General features: G+C 41.6%; 1 protein-coding gene across 4 annotated transcripts in view; it reads right to left on the bottom strand.

The window, feature by feature from the left end:
• The window catches only part of GMCL1 (germ cell-less 1, spermatogenesis associated), a 30860-nt gene extending 16549 nt beyond the window's left edge, over positions 1 to 14311 (bottom strand). Inside the window, exons 1-10 of one of the 4 annotated variants that reach the window (XM_043536223.1) lie at positions 12292 to 12415; positions 8985 to 9066; positions 7834 to 7984; positions 7192 to 7288; positions 5974 to 6071; positions 5332 to 5444; positions 4452 to 4517; positions 3076 to 3160; positions 992 to 1082; positions 278 to 418 (exon numbers count right to left, since the gene is read on the bottom strand). In XM_043536223.1, the coding sequence (XP_043392158.1) occupies positions 278 to 418; positions 992 to 1082; positions 3076 to 3160; positions 4452 to 4517; positions 5332 to 5444; positions 5974 to 6071; positions 7192 to 7288; positions 7834 to 7857 (715 nt within the window). In that variant the 5' untranslated portion in view covers positions 7858 to 7984; positions 8985 to 9066; positions 12292 to 12415. Of the gene's footprint in view, positions 1 to 277; positions 419 to 991; positions 1083 to 3075; positions 3161 to 4451; positions 4518 to 5331; positions 5445 to 5973; positions 6072 to 7191; positions 7289 to 7833; positions 7985 to 8984; positions 9067 to 12291; positions 12416 to 13991 lie in introns of those variants that run through there. The other 3 variants (XM_037886234.2, XM_043536221.1, XM_043536222.1) reach the window with 3 other exon arrangements.
• Positions 14312 to 15818: the final 1507 nt, after the last annotated feature.

Here is a 15818-nt window from a genome sequence, read left to right as displayed (position 1 = left end):
ACTTTCATGAAGTATATCAATCAATATTTACATTCTATTACATGTTTCATTATCAATATTTACATTACTCCAATAATTCAGACATACAAGGCAGTTTTACAGCTCTGCTGACCTTGCTGACATAACTGACAGCCCAATGAATATTTTAGAAAAGTATGTAAGTGAATAAAGAACAGATGGCTGGGAACAAGGGCATAAGCCCAAAAGTTTCATTCACAATTTGTTTCAGCTACTAATCAGAAAATACACAAAATGTCCAATCAAAGTATTTTCTTACCTGAAGGTACTAGAGAATCTCGCTCAATAATGCTTGCTGATGCCAAATCGCTGATGATGTATTGCAATCTCAAGTGTTTGAATACTGTCAAGAATGCTCTTCCTTGTTCAGATTCTAAGAATGCAATGTCATCCTCAAAATCTGCAATATTACAAGAGACATACACCATTATGGGTTTCCTAGAACTTGCTCATTTTGATCGTCTTCTAAAATATATACACATTTAACAGAAGGTCCTAAGCTCTCCAAGTAGAGAAAGGCAAATTACATTTTGCAAGCAAAATTACCAGTGTGAAACAGAATAGATTTCTCAAATCCAAGGAAGTTAACAACATTCAAATAATTGTAAAGGTAAAACTATTAGACCAAATTATTTTATCCACTGAAATACAAGAGAGTTTGGCCAGAATTTTCAGACGATCAAACAAAGATTTCACTAGACAAGTAAACAACAAAAATAAAGCAGTGTACCCTGAAATGATTTGGATTCAACATGCATGGCCAAAACAGTTCAAGGGAAGACTCCTTAACAGTATAATGAGAATAAGAGGTGAGGTGAAGTAAATGAATACATCTCTTTGGTATACATGGGGCAGTGTTTTTGGAGGGAGCTGAAAGACAACTGCACTGTACTTGCTGCTGTATGTACTGAGCACTGAAGTTCTAAATCCAGCACCTTTTTCACAAACACTACATCCCTACAAATAGGCTCACCTTTTCTACGCTTGGAAAACCAGGCATCAGCTTCAGTTAAAAGTTGTTTTAGTGGTCCATTCCAAGAAGGCACTAGTTGAAGGAACATCCACTAAAGAAACACAAATTTTTGTAAGCTTATTTAAGATTCATAAAATATTATGTAAACGTCCAAGACTAATACATTTAATGTTACAGCCACTATGAAGCTCCTGATAAAAACAAGTAATTAATTCTTCTTCTAATTATTCATTTTTAATCATAACACTGGTATAATTAAATAGATTTATGGTTAAAAGGGTATTTTCTAGGGCTGTCAAGCGATTAAAAAAATTAATCGCGCAATTAATTGCATTGTTAAACAGAATACCATTTTCATATATATTGATTTCAATTACAACACAGAATACAAAAAGTATACAGTGCTCACTTTATTTTTTTATTACAAATATTTACATCATAAAAACAAAAGAAATAGTATTTTTCAGTTCACCTAATACAAGTGCTGTCGTGCAATCTCTTTATAATGAAAGTTGAACTTACAAATGTAGAATTATGTACAAAAAATGACTGCATTCAAAAATAAAACAAAGTCCACTCAGTCTTACTTCTTGTTCGGCCAATCACTCAGACAAACAAGTCTGTTTACATTTGCAGGAGATAATGCTGCCCACTTCTTGCTTACAATATTACCTGAAAGTGAAAACAGGCGTTCTCATGGCACTGTTGTAGCCAGCGTCACAAGATATTTACGTGCCAGATGAGCTATAGATATGTCCCTTCATGCTTCAACCACCATTCCAGAGGGCGTGTCCATGCCGATGACACGTTCTGCTTAATAATGATCCAAAGCAGCGAGGACCAATGCATGTTCATTTTCATCATTTGAGTCAGATGCCACCAGCAGAAGATTGATTTTCTTTTTTGATGGTTCACTTTCTGCATTTACCACATTGGAGTGTTGCTCTTTTAAGACTTCTGGAAGCATGCTCCACACCTCGTCCCTCTCAGATTTTGGAAGGCATTTCAGATTTTTAAACCTTGTGTCAAGTGTTGTAGCTATTTTTAGAAATCTCACATTGGTATCTTCTTTGCATTTTGTCAAATCTGCAGTGAAAGTGTTCTTAAAAAGAAAAAACGTGCTGGGTCATCATCCGAGACTGCTATAACATGAAATATATGGCAGAAAGTGGGTAAAACAGAGCAGGAGACATACAATTCTCCCCCAAGAAATTCAGACACAAACTTAATTAATGCATTTGTTTTTAAATAAGCGCCATCACCATGGAAGCATGTCCTTTGGAATGGTGGTCGAAGCATGAAGGGCATACGAATGTTTAGCATATCTGGCACGTAAATACCTTGCAATGCCGGCTACAAAAGTGCCATGCGAATGCCTGTTCTCACTTTCAGGTGACATTGTAAATAAGACGTGGGCAGCATTATCTCCCGTAAATGCAAAAATACGTGTTTGTGTTAGCGATTGGCTGAACAAGAAGTAGGACAGAGTGGACTTGTAGGCTCTAAAGTTTTACATTGTTTTGTTTTTGAGTGCAGTTACGTAACAAACAAAAATCTACATTTGTAAGTTGCACTTTCACGATAAAGAGATTGCACTATGGTACTTGTACGAGGTGAACTGAAAAATACTATTTATTTTATCATTTTTACAGTGCAAATATTTGTACTAAAAATATCAAGTGAGCACTGTCCACTTTGTATTCTGTGTTGTAATTGAAATCAATATATTTGAAAATACAGAAAAAACATCAAAAATATTTAATAAATTTCACTTGGTATTCTATTAACAGCGCAATTAAAACTGTGATTAATGGTGATTAACTAAAAAAAATGAATCGCATGAGTTAACTGCGATCGACTGCCCTATTATTTTCACAGTACAATTATCCGTAAACAGTTTAAAATTCTGTCTCTACACATATTTTAATGTCAAAACCAAAAAGGCAAAATAATATAATCATTTCAGAATCTGAATATTACTTTACACTACAACACTGAAGTATCAAAAATTTTAAACAAATTGGGCTAACTTCATTGGCTTCAATAGTCTTAACCCATGGACAACCTGGGCCCTTTGCAAGTACCTTCTTTAGAGCAGTATACACATCCATCTCCACTTGCATTACAAATAGGTTAGAAGAGCTGATCAGCTGTTTCATGAGGTTTATGCTGGGAAAGAAAATACTATGAGATGGTACGTATAAACCTGTAAGTCGATCAAGTCATTAGTAATATCAAAGAGGAAAGAGTGAAGGAAGTTAATTCACTCTTGCCACAGCTAAGTGAAAGGTAGAGCTGGTTGGCTATTTTCAAAGAAAGCAGTTTTTCACTGCAAAATGCAGCTCTGTCAAAACGGAAACTTGTTAAAAGGGCTGCTTTTGACAAAACTTTAGCTGGAAGGCTTTTCCAGCCTCGGATGGAATTTCTGGTTACAGAGAGCGCACAGAATTACCATTAGCTCAGTGGTTAGGACACTCACCTGGGATACGGAAGTCCCTGCTCTGCCCAATTTGGATGAGGTGAGTTTCACTAATTACCAGGCTACTGGCAAATCTGGAATGGGTCTCTACAATCTCTCCTATTAAAACTGTTCCCCTTTGCATAAATAAACTAAATACTCATTGGGCCAGGGAGAGAGTGGACTAGAAGGGCACTCACCTGGCATATGGGAGACCCATGTTCAAATCCCTGCTCCAAATCAAGCTTAGTGTGGACTTGAATCTTTGCCTCCCCACACCCGTATTCCAGGTGAGTGCCCTAACCAGCTATTTTGGGGAGGACTTCTCTGGTTTTTTTTCAAAAATTTTTTGAAAGGTTTCAGTTTTGACCCAGTGTGGAAAAGGAAGACAATTTAAGAGGGAAGAAGGTTCCTTCCTTATGACCATAGATAAGCGAAAGATTAAAGGATTCAGTCTAAGTTCACCGGGATACACACAATATTCTGATTCAGAGCACAAGATCTTGGTAATATGAAAAGAAAAGTAAATATTTAAGTGGGAGTTGAAGAAGAAAGGAATTGACTAGTCACTAGGCAAGCATTCAGAAAAAAACACTTTCTCAGCCAAAAACTATAAATTATATTTTGAAGTTAATTTCAACCTTAACAATGGAGGGACTAAGGATCCTCACTAACAATACACTGTCAAATACGAAAAAAGCTTATTTTTTTTAAATTATGAAAATAGATGCAATACCTACAGTGTTAAGTAAAAATCATGAATATCTAAAGAAAAACTTGTCAAACATCAACTGAGAAAATTTTAAAGCTAAGTTATGTAACACACATACACACAGCCAACCCTGGAAGTGTCCCATAACTTTAAAAAAAAAAGTTTATGGTCTAGTTTCTTGTAATGGTCATCAATATTGTAATATGCCACTTGCAACATGTTTTAGTTACCTCAAAATATGCAGACTATTTTAACCACTCAATTACCTAAGTTAATTGAAATCTGAATACCTGAGTTCTTTGAAGAGTTCAACACTCTGGTGAGTCATCAGGTTATTCAAAAGCCATTCAAGGCACCTAGATTTAAAAAAATCAGTTGGTTATTCACAATTTTCAGGATATCCAAGTTGGACTATTAAACAACTGATCAAATTAAAACAGATTTCACAATTCTAGTGGATTGAAGAATGTCTAATCTGATTACAAAACTCCCTGGATCTAAAAACTCTGATACATCTTATTATTTAATACTACTTTAATTTGAATGATCGTAAACTTTAGGAAGGATTAAAGAAACTTAAAACATTTCCAAAGTACGAGGTTTACTTAGATAAGCATGACACTAACAGAAAACATTTCAAACTTTATCTTCTGTAATAGCAAAGGGAAGGTGGGAAGTCTGAATTGAGAAGGTGAAGTAAAGTAGCTGCGTGTCACATAAGGGGTTGCGGGACCATTTGTTGTTGGGGAAGAAGGATCTGGCTGGAGCACCCTGCTCACCAATTCTTCCAAGACCTATACTGTTCAAAATTTACATTTATTTCATGTTGAACATTCCAGGAGCACCGATATCCAACGAAATTAGAACAGAACAGCCAGTTACATTAATATTTTACTCTCCTTCTACAAAGTTAATCTGTCTTCTTTTCAAATGTACAATTAATTCCTTATATCCTCTAAGCTACAGTTTTTTAAGGAGGCCCACTGTTTTCAAAATAGTAGAAACAGGAGAACTAAAACACACATGATCCATGTTATACACTTAAAAAATTACAGTGGACTAACTCAGTCACTGGTCAAATTTATATTTTGAAAAATGTTCCATCTTAATTAAAATGTAAATTTTCTTTTAAACATGAAAAATAGTCTGGAGAAAAAAGTTCATTCTTACTTTTTCTTCACAGAGTCTAATCCATAGGTCCCTGCTGAATTATAATAGCCACACACAGTTTTCACATTAATTGTTTCCTTCATAGTCTCGCCACATTGCTGTATTAAACCATCCTGTGAATAAATCCACAAACATTCAAAGTTTGTTTTTTTTTTAAAAGCATAACCTTATATTTTTATGGACATTACTGATAATTTAGTGAAGACCATTTATCAATACATTAAGTTTTCAAAGTTATGTGCCAGAACAATACGACCAAACTCTTCCAGAGTAAGGAAACTAATATAGCTAAAAATATTTAACAGCAACATGCACAATGCTGTTATAACAGGTAATTTAATCCTACTTACATCCTCGAGTAAGCCTCAATAAACAATTTTATATTTCAACTAAAAGTGAGTCTTAGCATGTTTATATAAAACTGCTTCACTGATATATGTGCTAAATAAGTACTAAGCAGCCCACTCTTTTTCCAATGATTGTTCTGAAAATGATTTTTATAATCTATTAGGAGAGTGAACATATTTAACATTTGTTCTAATGTGTGCCTTTTAACTACACTCTGAGTTTTTATTTTAATCTAAATAACTGATAAGACCACTATACTATCTAAATACGTCCATTACTTTACATAGAACTTACCAGCTGCAGCATGCAGGCTGCTGCTAGAAGGGCAACAACACGACTGGGCTTTATTAAAACATCATCTCTATATAGTGAGCCAAATGCTACCTGCAGAGCTAAAAAAGCACAAATTGTCAAATCTAAAGAAAAATAGCTATAGTCTCACAGTTAGTAATTTAAAGGACACAATGTTTAAACACTAGGGATTCCTTTCAACTTACGCTGTTGCTAAAATTTTAAATTCTTTAATCTTGAAAAAAGCTAAATTGAAAAAAGTTAAATCAAAAGAAAGCCAATGGACTGATCACAGAACATCCTAACTACTGAAACATAACCCATGCCCACAAATGTGGTGATTATTTTCAACTGGGTCATTAGGAAATATTTGTGTCAAATGTATCACTTCTATAAGCACTATAGTTCTAACTACACACAGAATCTGTACCCAGGAGAGAGAGAGAGTGTTCCATATTTTGATTCACAAGAATTTGAGAGCTTTCTAAACAGTTCCCTTCTGTTCATATTTTTTAAAAGCAGAAGTAATACCTGAACAGTACAATTACTTACTTTGCTGTTTAAACAACTGGTATTCATCCTAACAGCTAAAAAAACACATACACCATCAAGTAGTTCCAGGGAACCATAACACCGCAGAGGGTGATGCCTCTGAATTATAATCCCACCATGCCATCACTGTAACACGTCAGGACATCAAACTGGAATTACTGTGTCTTTCTCTCTGCAAGTCCTCCAACAGAATCTCTCTTCTCGCTCTTCTTTACTCCTGGCTGCTTGGAGGCCAGGAAAGGACGCCAATAGCTCCAATGCATATCCTCAAATCTGTCCCAAATGGAGAACCATGAAGAGCACTCCTCTGACTGGCTGTCTTTCCAAGACAACACAGAGAAAGAGGTGCTTCATTCGAACACTGGGATCTCCACAAGAGCTATACGTTGTTCAAATCACTGCTTTAGAGTGTGCTTCTTCAGTCAGTTCCCGGACCTTCACCACAGTTCCTGTCATGATCCAAGACTAAACTAAGCCATAAACAACTCATGTTTTCTCTTGGGGTAGTTGTGGTTATTTACTGATCTGTCAGTTCTCATTTTCACTTATCTGAGAATAAACCCCCTTTTCAAACAGAGATGTCAGCGATTTAGCGTAACAGTACTTTAAAAAATTCAAACGTTGAAATTAAGTGAACTAACAATGTTCAGGAAAAAGGTGCTTGCTTACCTTCTATATCAATATTCTGGTCCGGAATCTCCAGTTCTATGATGTCCATGCTAGACTCCCTCCAAGAACCACTGAACATACTGGAAAAGTAGCCAGACTATTAAAAAAACCCACAAGGAATCATTTCATTCAAATAATGAAAACCTGAAGCCAAAATTGTTAGTCATCTTTAGCTATAAAATCAAGTAAATTATAGGGTAAGTAAGCTGAAATAATTTGTGACGTATTTCCATGTCAAGAAGAACTAACAATATTTCTTCCAATTATGTGGAAATATTTACAAACATCGATCCACATTTCAATTCTGTTTACAGAAGAAGAGACATTTGTTTTTCAAGTTATTTTTCCCCAATCAATTCAATTTTAAATAGGCAGAAAAACTGTAAAAAAAAAATCCATGATAAATCATGGTATCCACAGCATGTACTCATGTCCAAAATTTAAGTCCTTATAGCTATTTGTAGACAAAAAATCCTGCAGACATTGATTTTTTTTTTTTAAGCCAATTAAAAAAAGTATGCAAGACATGCAGATTAATTTACAAGATTGTGGTCTCAGACTAAGGACACACATACATTTTAAAAATTATGTGTAGGTAAATTCATACAAACACATACACATACACCATTTACATTAGTATACCTTTTTTAACAAAGTGTAAGGCATATAAAACTAGAATTTGCTAGATTTCCATCCAAATGAAGTGAAAAATACTGCTTTACTAGGATTCATGATTTTCCATCTCAGCAGAAGGAGAGCCCATTATGAGATGCTATCACTCAGTGATGTTTACCTGAGAGATTAAAAAAATAAAGTCTATTTGTACAATAGCATACCTTCTGCACTGTTACCCAATATTTCCACTGGTGGCAGCAAATTACAGCACGTGTAAAATCAAAAGTATCAATCTGTATTCCCCCACCACACACTCTATTTATGAGCAAAGAAATACACCACTGTTGCTTATTGCTTTGTAATCAAGAACCCGGATCGTTTGCTCCCTACTGGTGGAGAGCTTAGTACACTCATGGGCTATATCCAAATCTACTGGGCTAACGCCTAGATTTCATGGAGAATAGTGTGTTTTAATAAGCAGCACCAAAAAGCTTAATTTACATCTCTCATTCAGTACCTCAGTGCCATCTACTGGGAAAAATTCACAAACTAATGCACAAGCTAGGAGACCTAAAGCTGACAGATGATCATCAAGACACAGAAGTAATCTGTCCAATATGTAAGGGTGGAGTGATAGCTTCATCAATAGTAAGATTACAGATATATGGTATAATATTGAGAGAACAGTTTAACCCTACTGATTTAGTTCCAATTAAAGGTGATAGTCACTTCCAAGAACCAATTTTGAGATTCAATTCAACAAAATTTCCCCTTACATGATGTCTCTTACCTTAAGAGACAAGGTCAATACGGTACAAAATCCACCACCTTCTCAAAAAACTTTGGAATTTAACATGCATTGAATATTTTAAATTAAACATTAAATGCTTTCGCATTAAGCCACATTAAGATTTTAAGAGAAATTTTAGGACCTTTTACAAGCCAATGACAAAGCTGTACTGGAAAAAGACAGACAGACTAAGCGATTTGCCCAGCGTAGCACAGGAAGTCTGTGGCAGAGCCAAGACAAGAACACAAATCTAACTCTGGCCCATACTTTAACCACAAAACCATTTTTCCTTTCTAGAAAGTAAACAACAGAACTACAGAGAAAAATAAACTGTTCTGTTTGGGATTATTTTAGGAAGTACATGAAAAAGATTAGGTAAATTTTTCACCTCTTACTGGGAACTGCAGTGAGTTTATTCTTTCTGCTTGCTATTATCCATATATTTTATCCAAAATTTGACTTCTATAGACCTGTTTACACCACAGCACACAGATATAAAGAAAAAGAACCTTAAATTAATGTTTGTCCTAATTTATTTCAACCACTGAGGCACTACAGTGCCTCTGATTAAAGTTTGTCTGCTGATTTTGTACAATAGTACCACAGAAAATTGGTAGGGGGATTTTCAGATGTAGCATATGGAATTACTTTCAATTCTTTACAGGCTAACTAGATTTCAAGGGACTGTCATTTTAATACTAATTAAAATATTGCATATTATGACTTCAAACTAGAATTTTGTCTTTCACAGTTTTTGCCATGAAGCAGCCATAGTTTCTCCTATTTTTTCCCCAGGGCAAAAAGTTGTTCTTATCAATGCAAATCACTACTTGTATGAAATACTATCCCTTGATAGTAGAATTCCCATTGAAGCGTAGAGTACCTTATTCTCCTTAACCTCTCATGTCCTCATTATTTACACCACTGTTTCTCAACCAGAGGTACATGTACCCTGGGGGGTACACAGATGTCTTCCAGGGGGGACATCAACTCATCTAGATAACTGCCTGGTTTTACAAGAAGTTACATAAAATGCACGAGTGAAATCAGGACAAACTAAAATTTCATACGGACGATGGACTGGTTTATACTGCTCGCTATACTATACACTGAAATATAAATACAATATGTATATTCCATTGATTTATTTTTTAATTATATGGAAAAATGAGACAGTAAGCATTTTTTCAGTAACAGTGTCCTGTGACACTTCTGTATTTTTGTGTCTGATTTTGTAAGCAAGTAGTTTTTAGAGGAGGTGAAACTTGGGGAAACGCAGGACAAATCAGACTCCTGAAAACGGTACAGTAGTCTGTCAAGTTTGACAGCCACTGGTTTACACTATGGGTCATGCATAGTTTCTGAATATGAAACTCAAAATTAATCTGAAAACAAAATAATGGAAATGGCAGTAGCTTTTAATCAGAGCTGCTGTAGATCTGGGTGTGTGTTTTTTCTTGTTTTAAATGCTTAACAGCCTTAATTTTAAATCTAAGAAACTGGAACAGAACATAGTCACAGCTCACACCAACAGTGCATCACGTGAAAAGCAGTCATCTGATTACATCAAACCCTATCAAGGACTCCAAGTGGTCAAGATCTGTTTGGCAGAGATCTGGATGTTACCCTGTTATACAAATCTATCAGTCAACAACAGCCTGAAGTGTTGTCTTTTGTAGAAGCACCAGAGGAAAGCATCAGGTATAACAGTGTCAACCCAACAGTAATCTCTGGGAGAGTTATTTGGTAAGTGCTGGTTCCAGAATGAAGCAATAGTGGGCTGAAGTTTGGCCCGATTTCATCTGATGCAGTTGGGGGTTTGAATGCAACACAAGGCTGAATGGTACCTCAGTCCAGAGGCTGAAGTTGCTTTCAGCTCACTGAAGTCTGAGCTTCAAATTAAGTTGGAGATGGGGCTTGAGCACAAAAGACAACTGCTACTGCCAGCCAAAGAACTCCTACCCAGACTCGCCACCTAGGTATTTGTCTGAGAACCAGGTTAGTTGCTGATGCACATGGACTGAAAGACAACTCCGTTCTAAGTAAACTGGCATCCAAGTTCACTAGTGAGCTCTTTTGGACATGCACCTTATATTTACAATTAAGCCACTCAAAGAAGACACAGTTCTTATTCACAGAACTTCTTAATTTATTACTTTTAAATATGCTTGTTTTATAAATACCTGGGGCTGGTGTTATGCAGTTGTGTAAAAAAAAGTTGTTGTTTAAAAGCAAGAAGTGTGCTATTAGCATGAAAGAACCTCTTTCACAGCCTAACCACTACTCATAAATAAGGCTGCACGTCTGTAACAGAGGTTATGGAAGTCACAGATTCCGTGAATTTCCGTGACTTCTGCAGCGGCCAGTGCGGCTGGCTCTGGGACTACCCAAGCACTTGGGCAGCCCCTGGGCCAGCAGCAGTTCCCGGCCAATGGGAGCTGCAAAGCCAGCCGTCTGGGCAGAGGCAGCGCACATAGCTGCCTGGCTATGCCTCTGCCTAGGAGCTGAGCGAGGGGGATGTAGCCACTTGCGGGGAGCTCCCCAAGTAAGCACCACTCTGAGCCCACCTCACCCTGTCCTGTGCCCCAACCCCTCCCACATCCAAACTGTGCTGCTGCTGGAGGAGGAGGTATGGAGCCAGATAGGGAGCCTGCCACCACCCGTGCCCCAGCACCAGCGGGGGTCTCAGGCCATGTGCCGCCCCCGGGCTGCCCTCCCCTAGCATCCGTGGTGTCCCCAGGCAGCCCCCCCAAGTTTTAGTCCAGGGTATTTAGTAAAAGTCATGGACAGGTCAAGGGCTGTGAATTTTTGTTTACAGCCCGCGACCTTTATTAAAAACACCCACGACTAAAATGTAGCCTTACTCATAAACAAGGTACATACATTTTTTTGGCTTGTTTAGAGCAGTTTCCTTGCTTGCTTGAGATCTTGAGAAGGAAAGCTTAAAAACCAACATAATCTCAAAGCAGAAGGACCACTGGTGATAAGCATAACCTCTACTTTAGAAACAGAAACCTAGAGCATCAGCATCCTTTGCATAAGTAGATAGTGAACGAAGTTAACAGTTTTCACATTCATCTTTTTGAAACCAGATGTCTTTAGACTAGTACAGAAAGGAAAGAGACATAAATTTTTGAAGTCCAGCATTCTTCACAAGTCCTGTTCCTTTGTAGCAAAGGCTTTCCTATATGAATTTTTCACACAGTGCTGTAAACAATGTACTACTGACTCTCTGCAAGTTCATCCAAGTTGAGGGATGGAAAAAAATGTTCACATTTTGCCTTCACTCATAATGCTCTAAGTTTTATGCATGCAAGTAATTTACTATCACTGCAGAGGACTGACCATTAACTGCTCTTTCTAGCTGAAAGAATTAGCACGTATATTACAATATTTCATTCATTATCTGGACACCTCCCATAAAAGTCTACAAATCTTTAGAAAGTCTACACAAGGATGAGAGGGCTGGATCAGAGACAGGCAACTGAGCTGTTGTCAAGAGCATCTGAAGCACAACATAAGGTGCTTTACATTTTTGCATAGAAACAAAAACAAAATAAAATTAGAAACTGGGGGGGGGGGGGGGGTGAGGGAAGGAAAGAGATGAAGAACAAACAGATCTATACTTGAAATTTACAGAATAGTGTTTATTTTTCCAAAATGAGTTTCTACTGCAAAAAAGAAATACCACCTACCTGACACAAATATATCTTGTGCAAGTTCCACTCCTCTCCCAGAGCACAGATCTTAATATCACTATTTTCACCATTCAAAAACAGAGTCTGATAAATATACTTGGATGTACTTTTTAGTTTCTTCCTGGATAAAAAAAAAAAAACAACAACCCAAAGACATACACAAACTGTGGAATTCTGCCACAAAGAAAATGAAAATATTTGTCAAGCACTTGATTGGTTACAGCACCATCTCAGAAGTTGGCTAGCAAGATTTTCTTCTCTTCCCTTAGTCATTAGACAGTTATAGACCATTTCCTCCCATGTGCTGCTGACAGAGGTCATTTGACTTAAGTTTACTTTCTTTTTGTTTACTACAGCTACGTAGTTATCAGGACATTCCCAGAATGAATAGGAGAGCTAACAGAAGCCCCAAAGCCCACACCTGCCCCTGCACACAAACATACCCTGCCAATTTTCATGGGGCTAGAATCCTTTTCTCCAGGATTAATTTTCTCTCCCCCCCCCGCACACACACACTTTCTATGTGACAAGCTTCCAGAGAGCAGAGGGAACTCAGCCCTCCCTACATCCCCAATCCTTCTTGGCCACCGCATCCAGCTGGATTCCCCTCAGACATCCCCCAACTCCACACATTTCATCTCCACCAACCCTTCCCTTCTGCCCTCCTCAATCACCCTCCAAATCCCTCCCTCCACCCCTACCCTTAAGGCCCCATAACTATGCCTCCCTGACATCCCTCCACCCCCGCCTGCCAGGACCCCCGCATCCGAGACCCCCCCATGAGCTAGGACCCCCCCTCAGCCAAGCCACCCCCAAGCCCCCCTCAGCCAAGCCCCCCCCCGCTAGCCAGGACTCCCCCAAGCCCCCCTCAGCCAAGCCCCCCCCCCGCTAGCCAGGACTCCCCCAAGCCCCCCTCAGCCAAGCCCCCCCCCGCTAGCCAGGACTCCCCCAAGCCCCCCTCAGCCAAGCCCCCCCCCCGCTAGCCAGGACTCCCCCAAGCCCCCCTCAGCCAAGCCCCCCCCCGCTAGCCAGGACTCCCCCAAGCCCCCCTCAGCCAAGCCCCCCCCCGCTAGCCAGGACCCCCCCAAGCTCCCCTCAGCCAAGCCCCCCCCCGCTAGCCAGGACCCCCCCAAGCTCCCCTCAGCCAAGCCCCCCCCCGCTAGCCAGGACCCCCCCAAGCTCCCCTCAGCCAAGCCCCCCCCCCGCTAGCCAGGACCCCCCCAAGCTCCCCTCAGCCAAGCCCCCCCGCTAGCCAGGACCCCCCCAAGCCCCCCTCAGCCAAGCCCCCCCCCGCTAGCCAGGACCCCCCCAAGCCCCCCTCAGCCAAGCCCCCCCCGCTAGCCAGGACCCCCCCAAGCCCCCCTCAGCCAAGCCCCCCCCCCGCTAGCCAGGACCCCCCCAAGCCCCCTTCAGCCAAGCCCCCCCCCGCTAGCCAGGACCCCCCCAAGCCCCCTTCAGCCAAGCCCCCCCCCGCTAGCCAGGACCCCCCCAAGCCCCCTTCAGCCAAGCCCCCCCCCCGCTAGCCAGGACCCCCCCAAGCCCCCTTCAGCCAAGCCCCCCCCCCCGCTAGCCAGGACCCCCCCAAGCCCCCTTCAGCCAAGCCCCCCCCCCGCTAGCCAGGACCCCCCCAAGCCCCCCTCAGCCAAGCCCCCCCCGCTAGCCAGGACCCCCCCAGCCAAGCCCCCCCACTCCGCTACCTGCGGGGGGTGTTGAGCAGCTGCTCCTCGCGCTCGCCGTCCCCGTCGCTGTCGCTCTCGCCGGGGCCCTCGGGCCCGCCCCGCTTCCGCTTCCCTCCGCGGCTGCCCCGGTCCCCGTCCGCCCCCTCCCCGCGCGGGGGCGCCACCCGCCGCCTCAGCACCCGGCTGCTCAGCGAGCCCATGGCGGCTGGGCCGCCGCCTCCTCATGGGGCCGCCCGGCGCGGAGCGCCCAGCAAAACGGGCGGTGGGGGGGGGCGGGGACTTAGCGACGCCCAGCCGCGTCCATTGTCGCCGCCACACAGGCCGAGGCCGCGGCGCATGCGCGGAACGGGACAGGCGGCGCATGCGCTAGGAAAGTCAGCCTGCGGCGCATGCACCTACGAAACTACGGGAGGGAGGAAGAGGAGGGAATTGGAGCGTGCGCCAGGGAAAGTCGCACGCACCTACGACACGCCACCGGAAGGGGAGGGAATTAGCGCATGCGTGCTGTGCTCCCTCGCGGGGAGGAGTGCGAGCCCGCCTGCAGCAGGGGGCTCGTGCCGCAGGGCTGCTCCCGTTGACCGCAGTGGCTCCTGGTTTGCAGTTTTGCACCTGTTGCAAAAGGCAGGGGGTTGGACTAGATGACCTCCTGAGGTCTCTTCCAGCCCTCTTCTTCCCCCCACCCTTAACCTTTTCATAGAATCATAGAAGGAGAACAAAAATGTGAAGTGGCCCAGGTGCTGACTGGTCACACCTGTTCGTAATTTGCGTGAGACAGTTTGACTGACCCTCTTTCTAGTCATACTGTTAACTATTAGTTAGCTAACTTCTGGTGAGTATCATTCTCAAAAAGGTCTTCCGAAGGATTTGGCTGTGATGAAAGCAGGGAGTTTGTGCACCAGATCAGAAAAGGTGGGTATTAGACATCTGCAAAAGTAACTCATCCTTCAAAAAAAAGGAGGACTTGTGGCACCTTAGAGACTAACCAATTTATTTGAGCATGAGCTTTCGTGAGCTACAGGTCACTTCATCGGATGGCTCATGCTCAAATAAATTGGTTAGTCTCTAAGGTGCCACAAGTCCTCCTTTTCTTTTTGCGAATACAGACTAACACGGCTACTACTCTGAAACCTGTCATCCTTCAAAGTCCTCCATAAAATCATTTGGTGTGAGGCCTACAAAAAATAGACTACAGCTAGTCTGAGAGCATACCAGCATTGTCTCACTATCCTTGTACACCTCACCCCCATTTGTTCATGCCTATCTGTTGTTCTTGTTTTATACTTAATGTGTAAGCTCTTTGGAGGCAGGGACTGTCTTTTTGGTCTGTGTTTGTACGGTGCCTTGCACAGCGGGGTCCTGGTCTGTGGCAGGCTCCTCTGTGCTGTGATAACAGAAAATAAAAATAGTTGTAAGGAGTGGCATGGAAGAAAGGGGGAAGATAGTTGGATGAGACAAAAGGGGGCTGTGCAGGTGGGATCACCGGCAGGCAGCAGTCTTAGGACTGATCTACACTCAAAACTTACATCAGCAGAACCACGTTTCCCAGGGGTGTGAAAAATCCACACCGCTGAGAAAGGTAGCTATGTCGCACTAACCTCTGGTGTAGACAGCAGTAGGCTTACAGAAGAATTCTTCCATCAACCTAGCTCCCACCTCTCAGGGAGGTGGATTAACTACCAGCAATGGGAGAACCCCAGCTGTCGCTGTAGTGGGTGTCTCCACTGAAGCGCTACAGGGGAACAGCAGCTGTAGTATTGTAGTGTTTTAAGTGGAGACATAGCCTTAGACAAAAGAAACTACCATTCATGCAAAGTCTTAAAAACAAGGACAAAGAGCTTGAACTTG

This window comes from Chelonia mydas, chromosome 26 (genome assembly GCF_015237465.2).
Source record: "Chelonia mydas isolate rCheMyd1 chromosome 26, rCheMyd1.pri.v2, whole genome shotgun sequence".
Classification (NCBI taxonomy): Eukaryota; Metazoa; Chordata; order Testudines; family Cheloniidae; genus Chelonia; species Chelonia mydas.
This window is presented reverse-complemented; position numbering and strand designations above follow the sequence as displayed.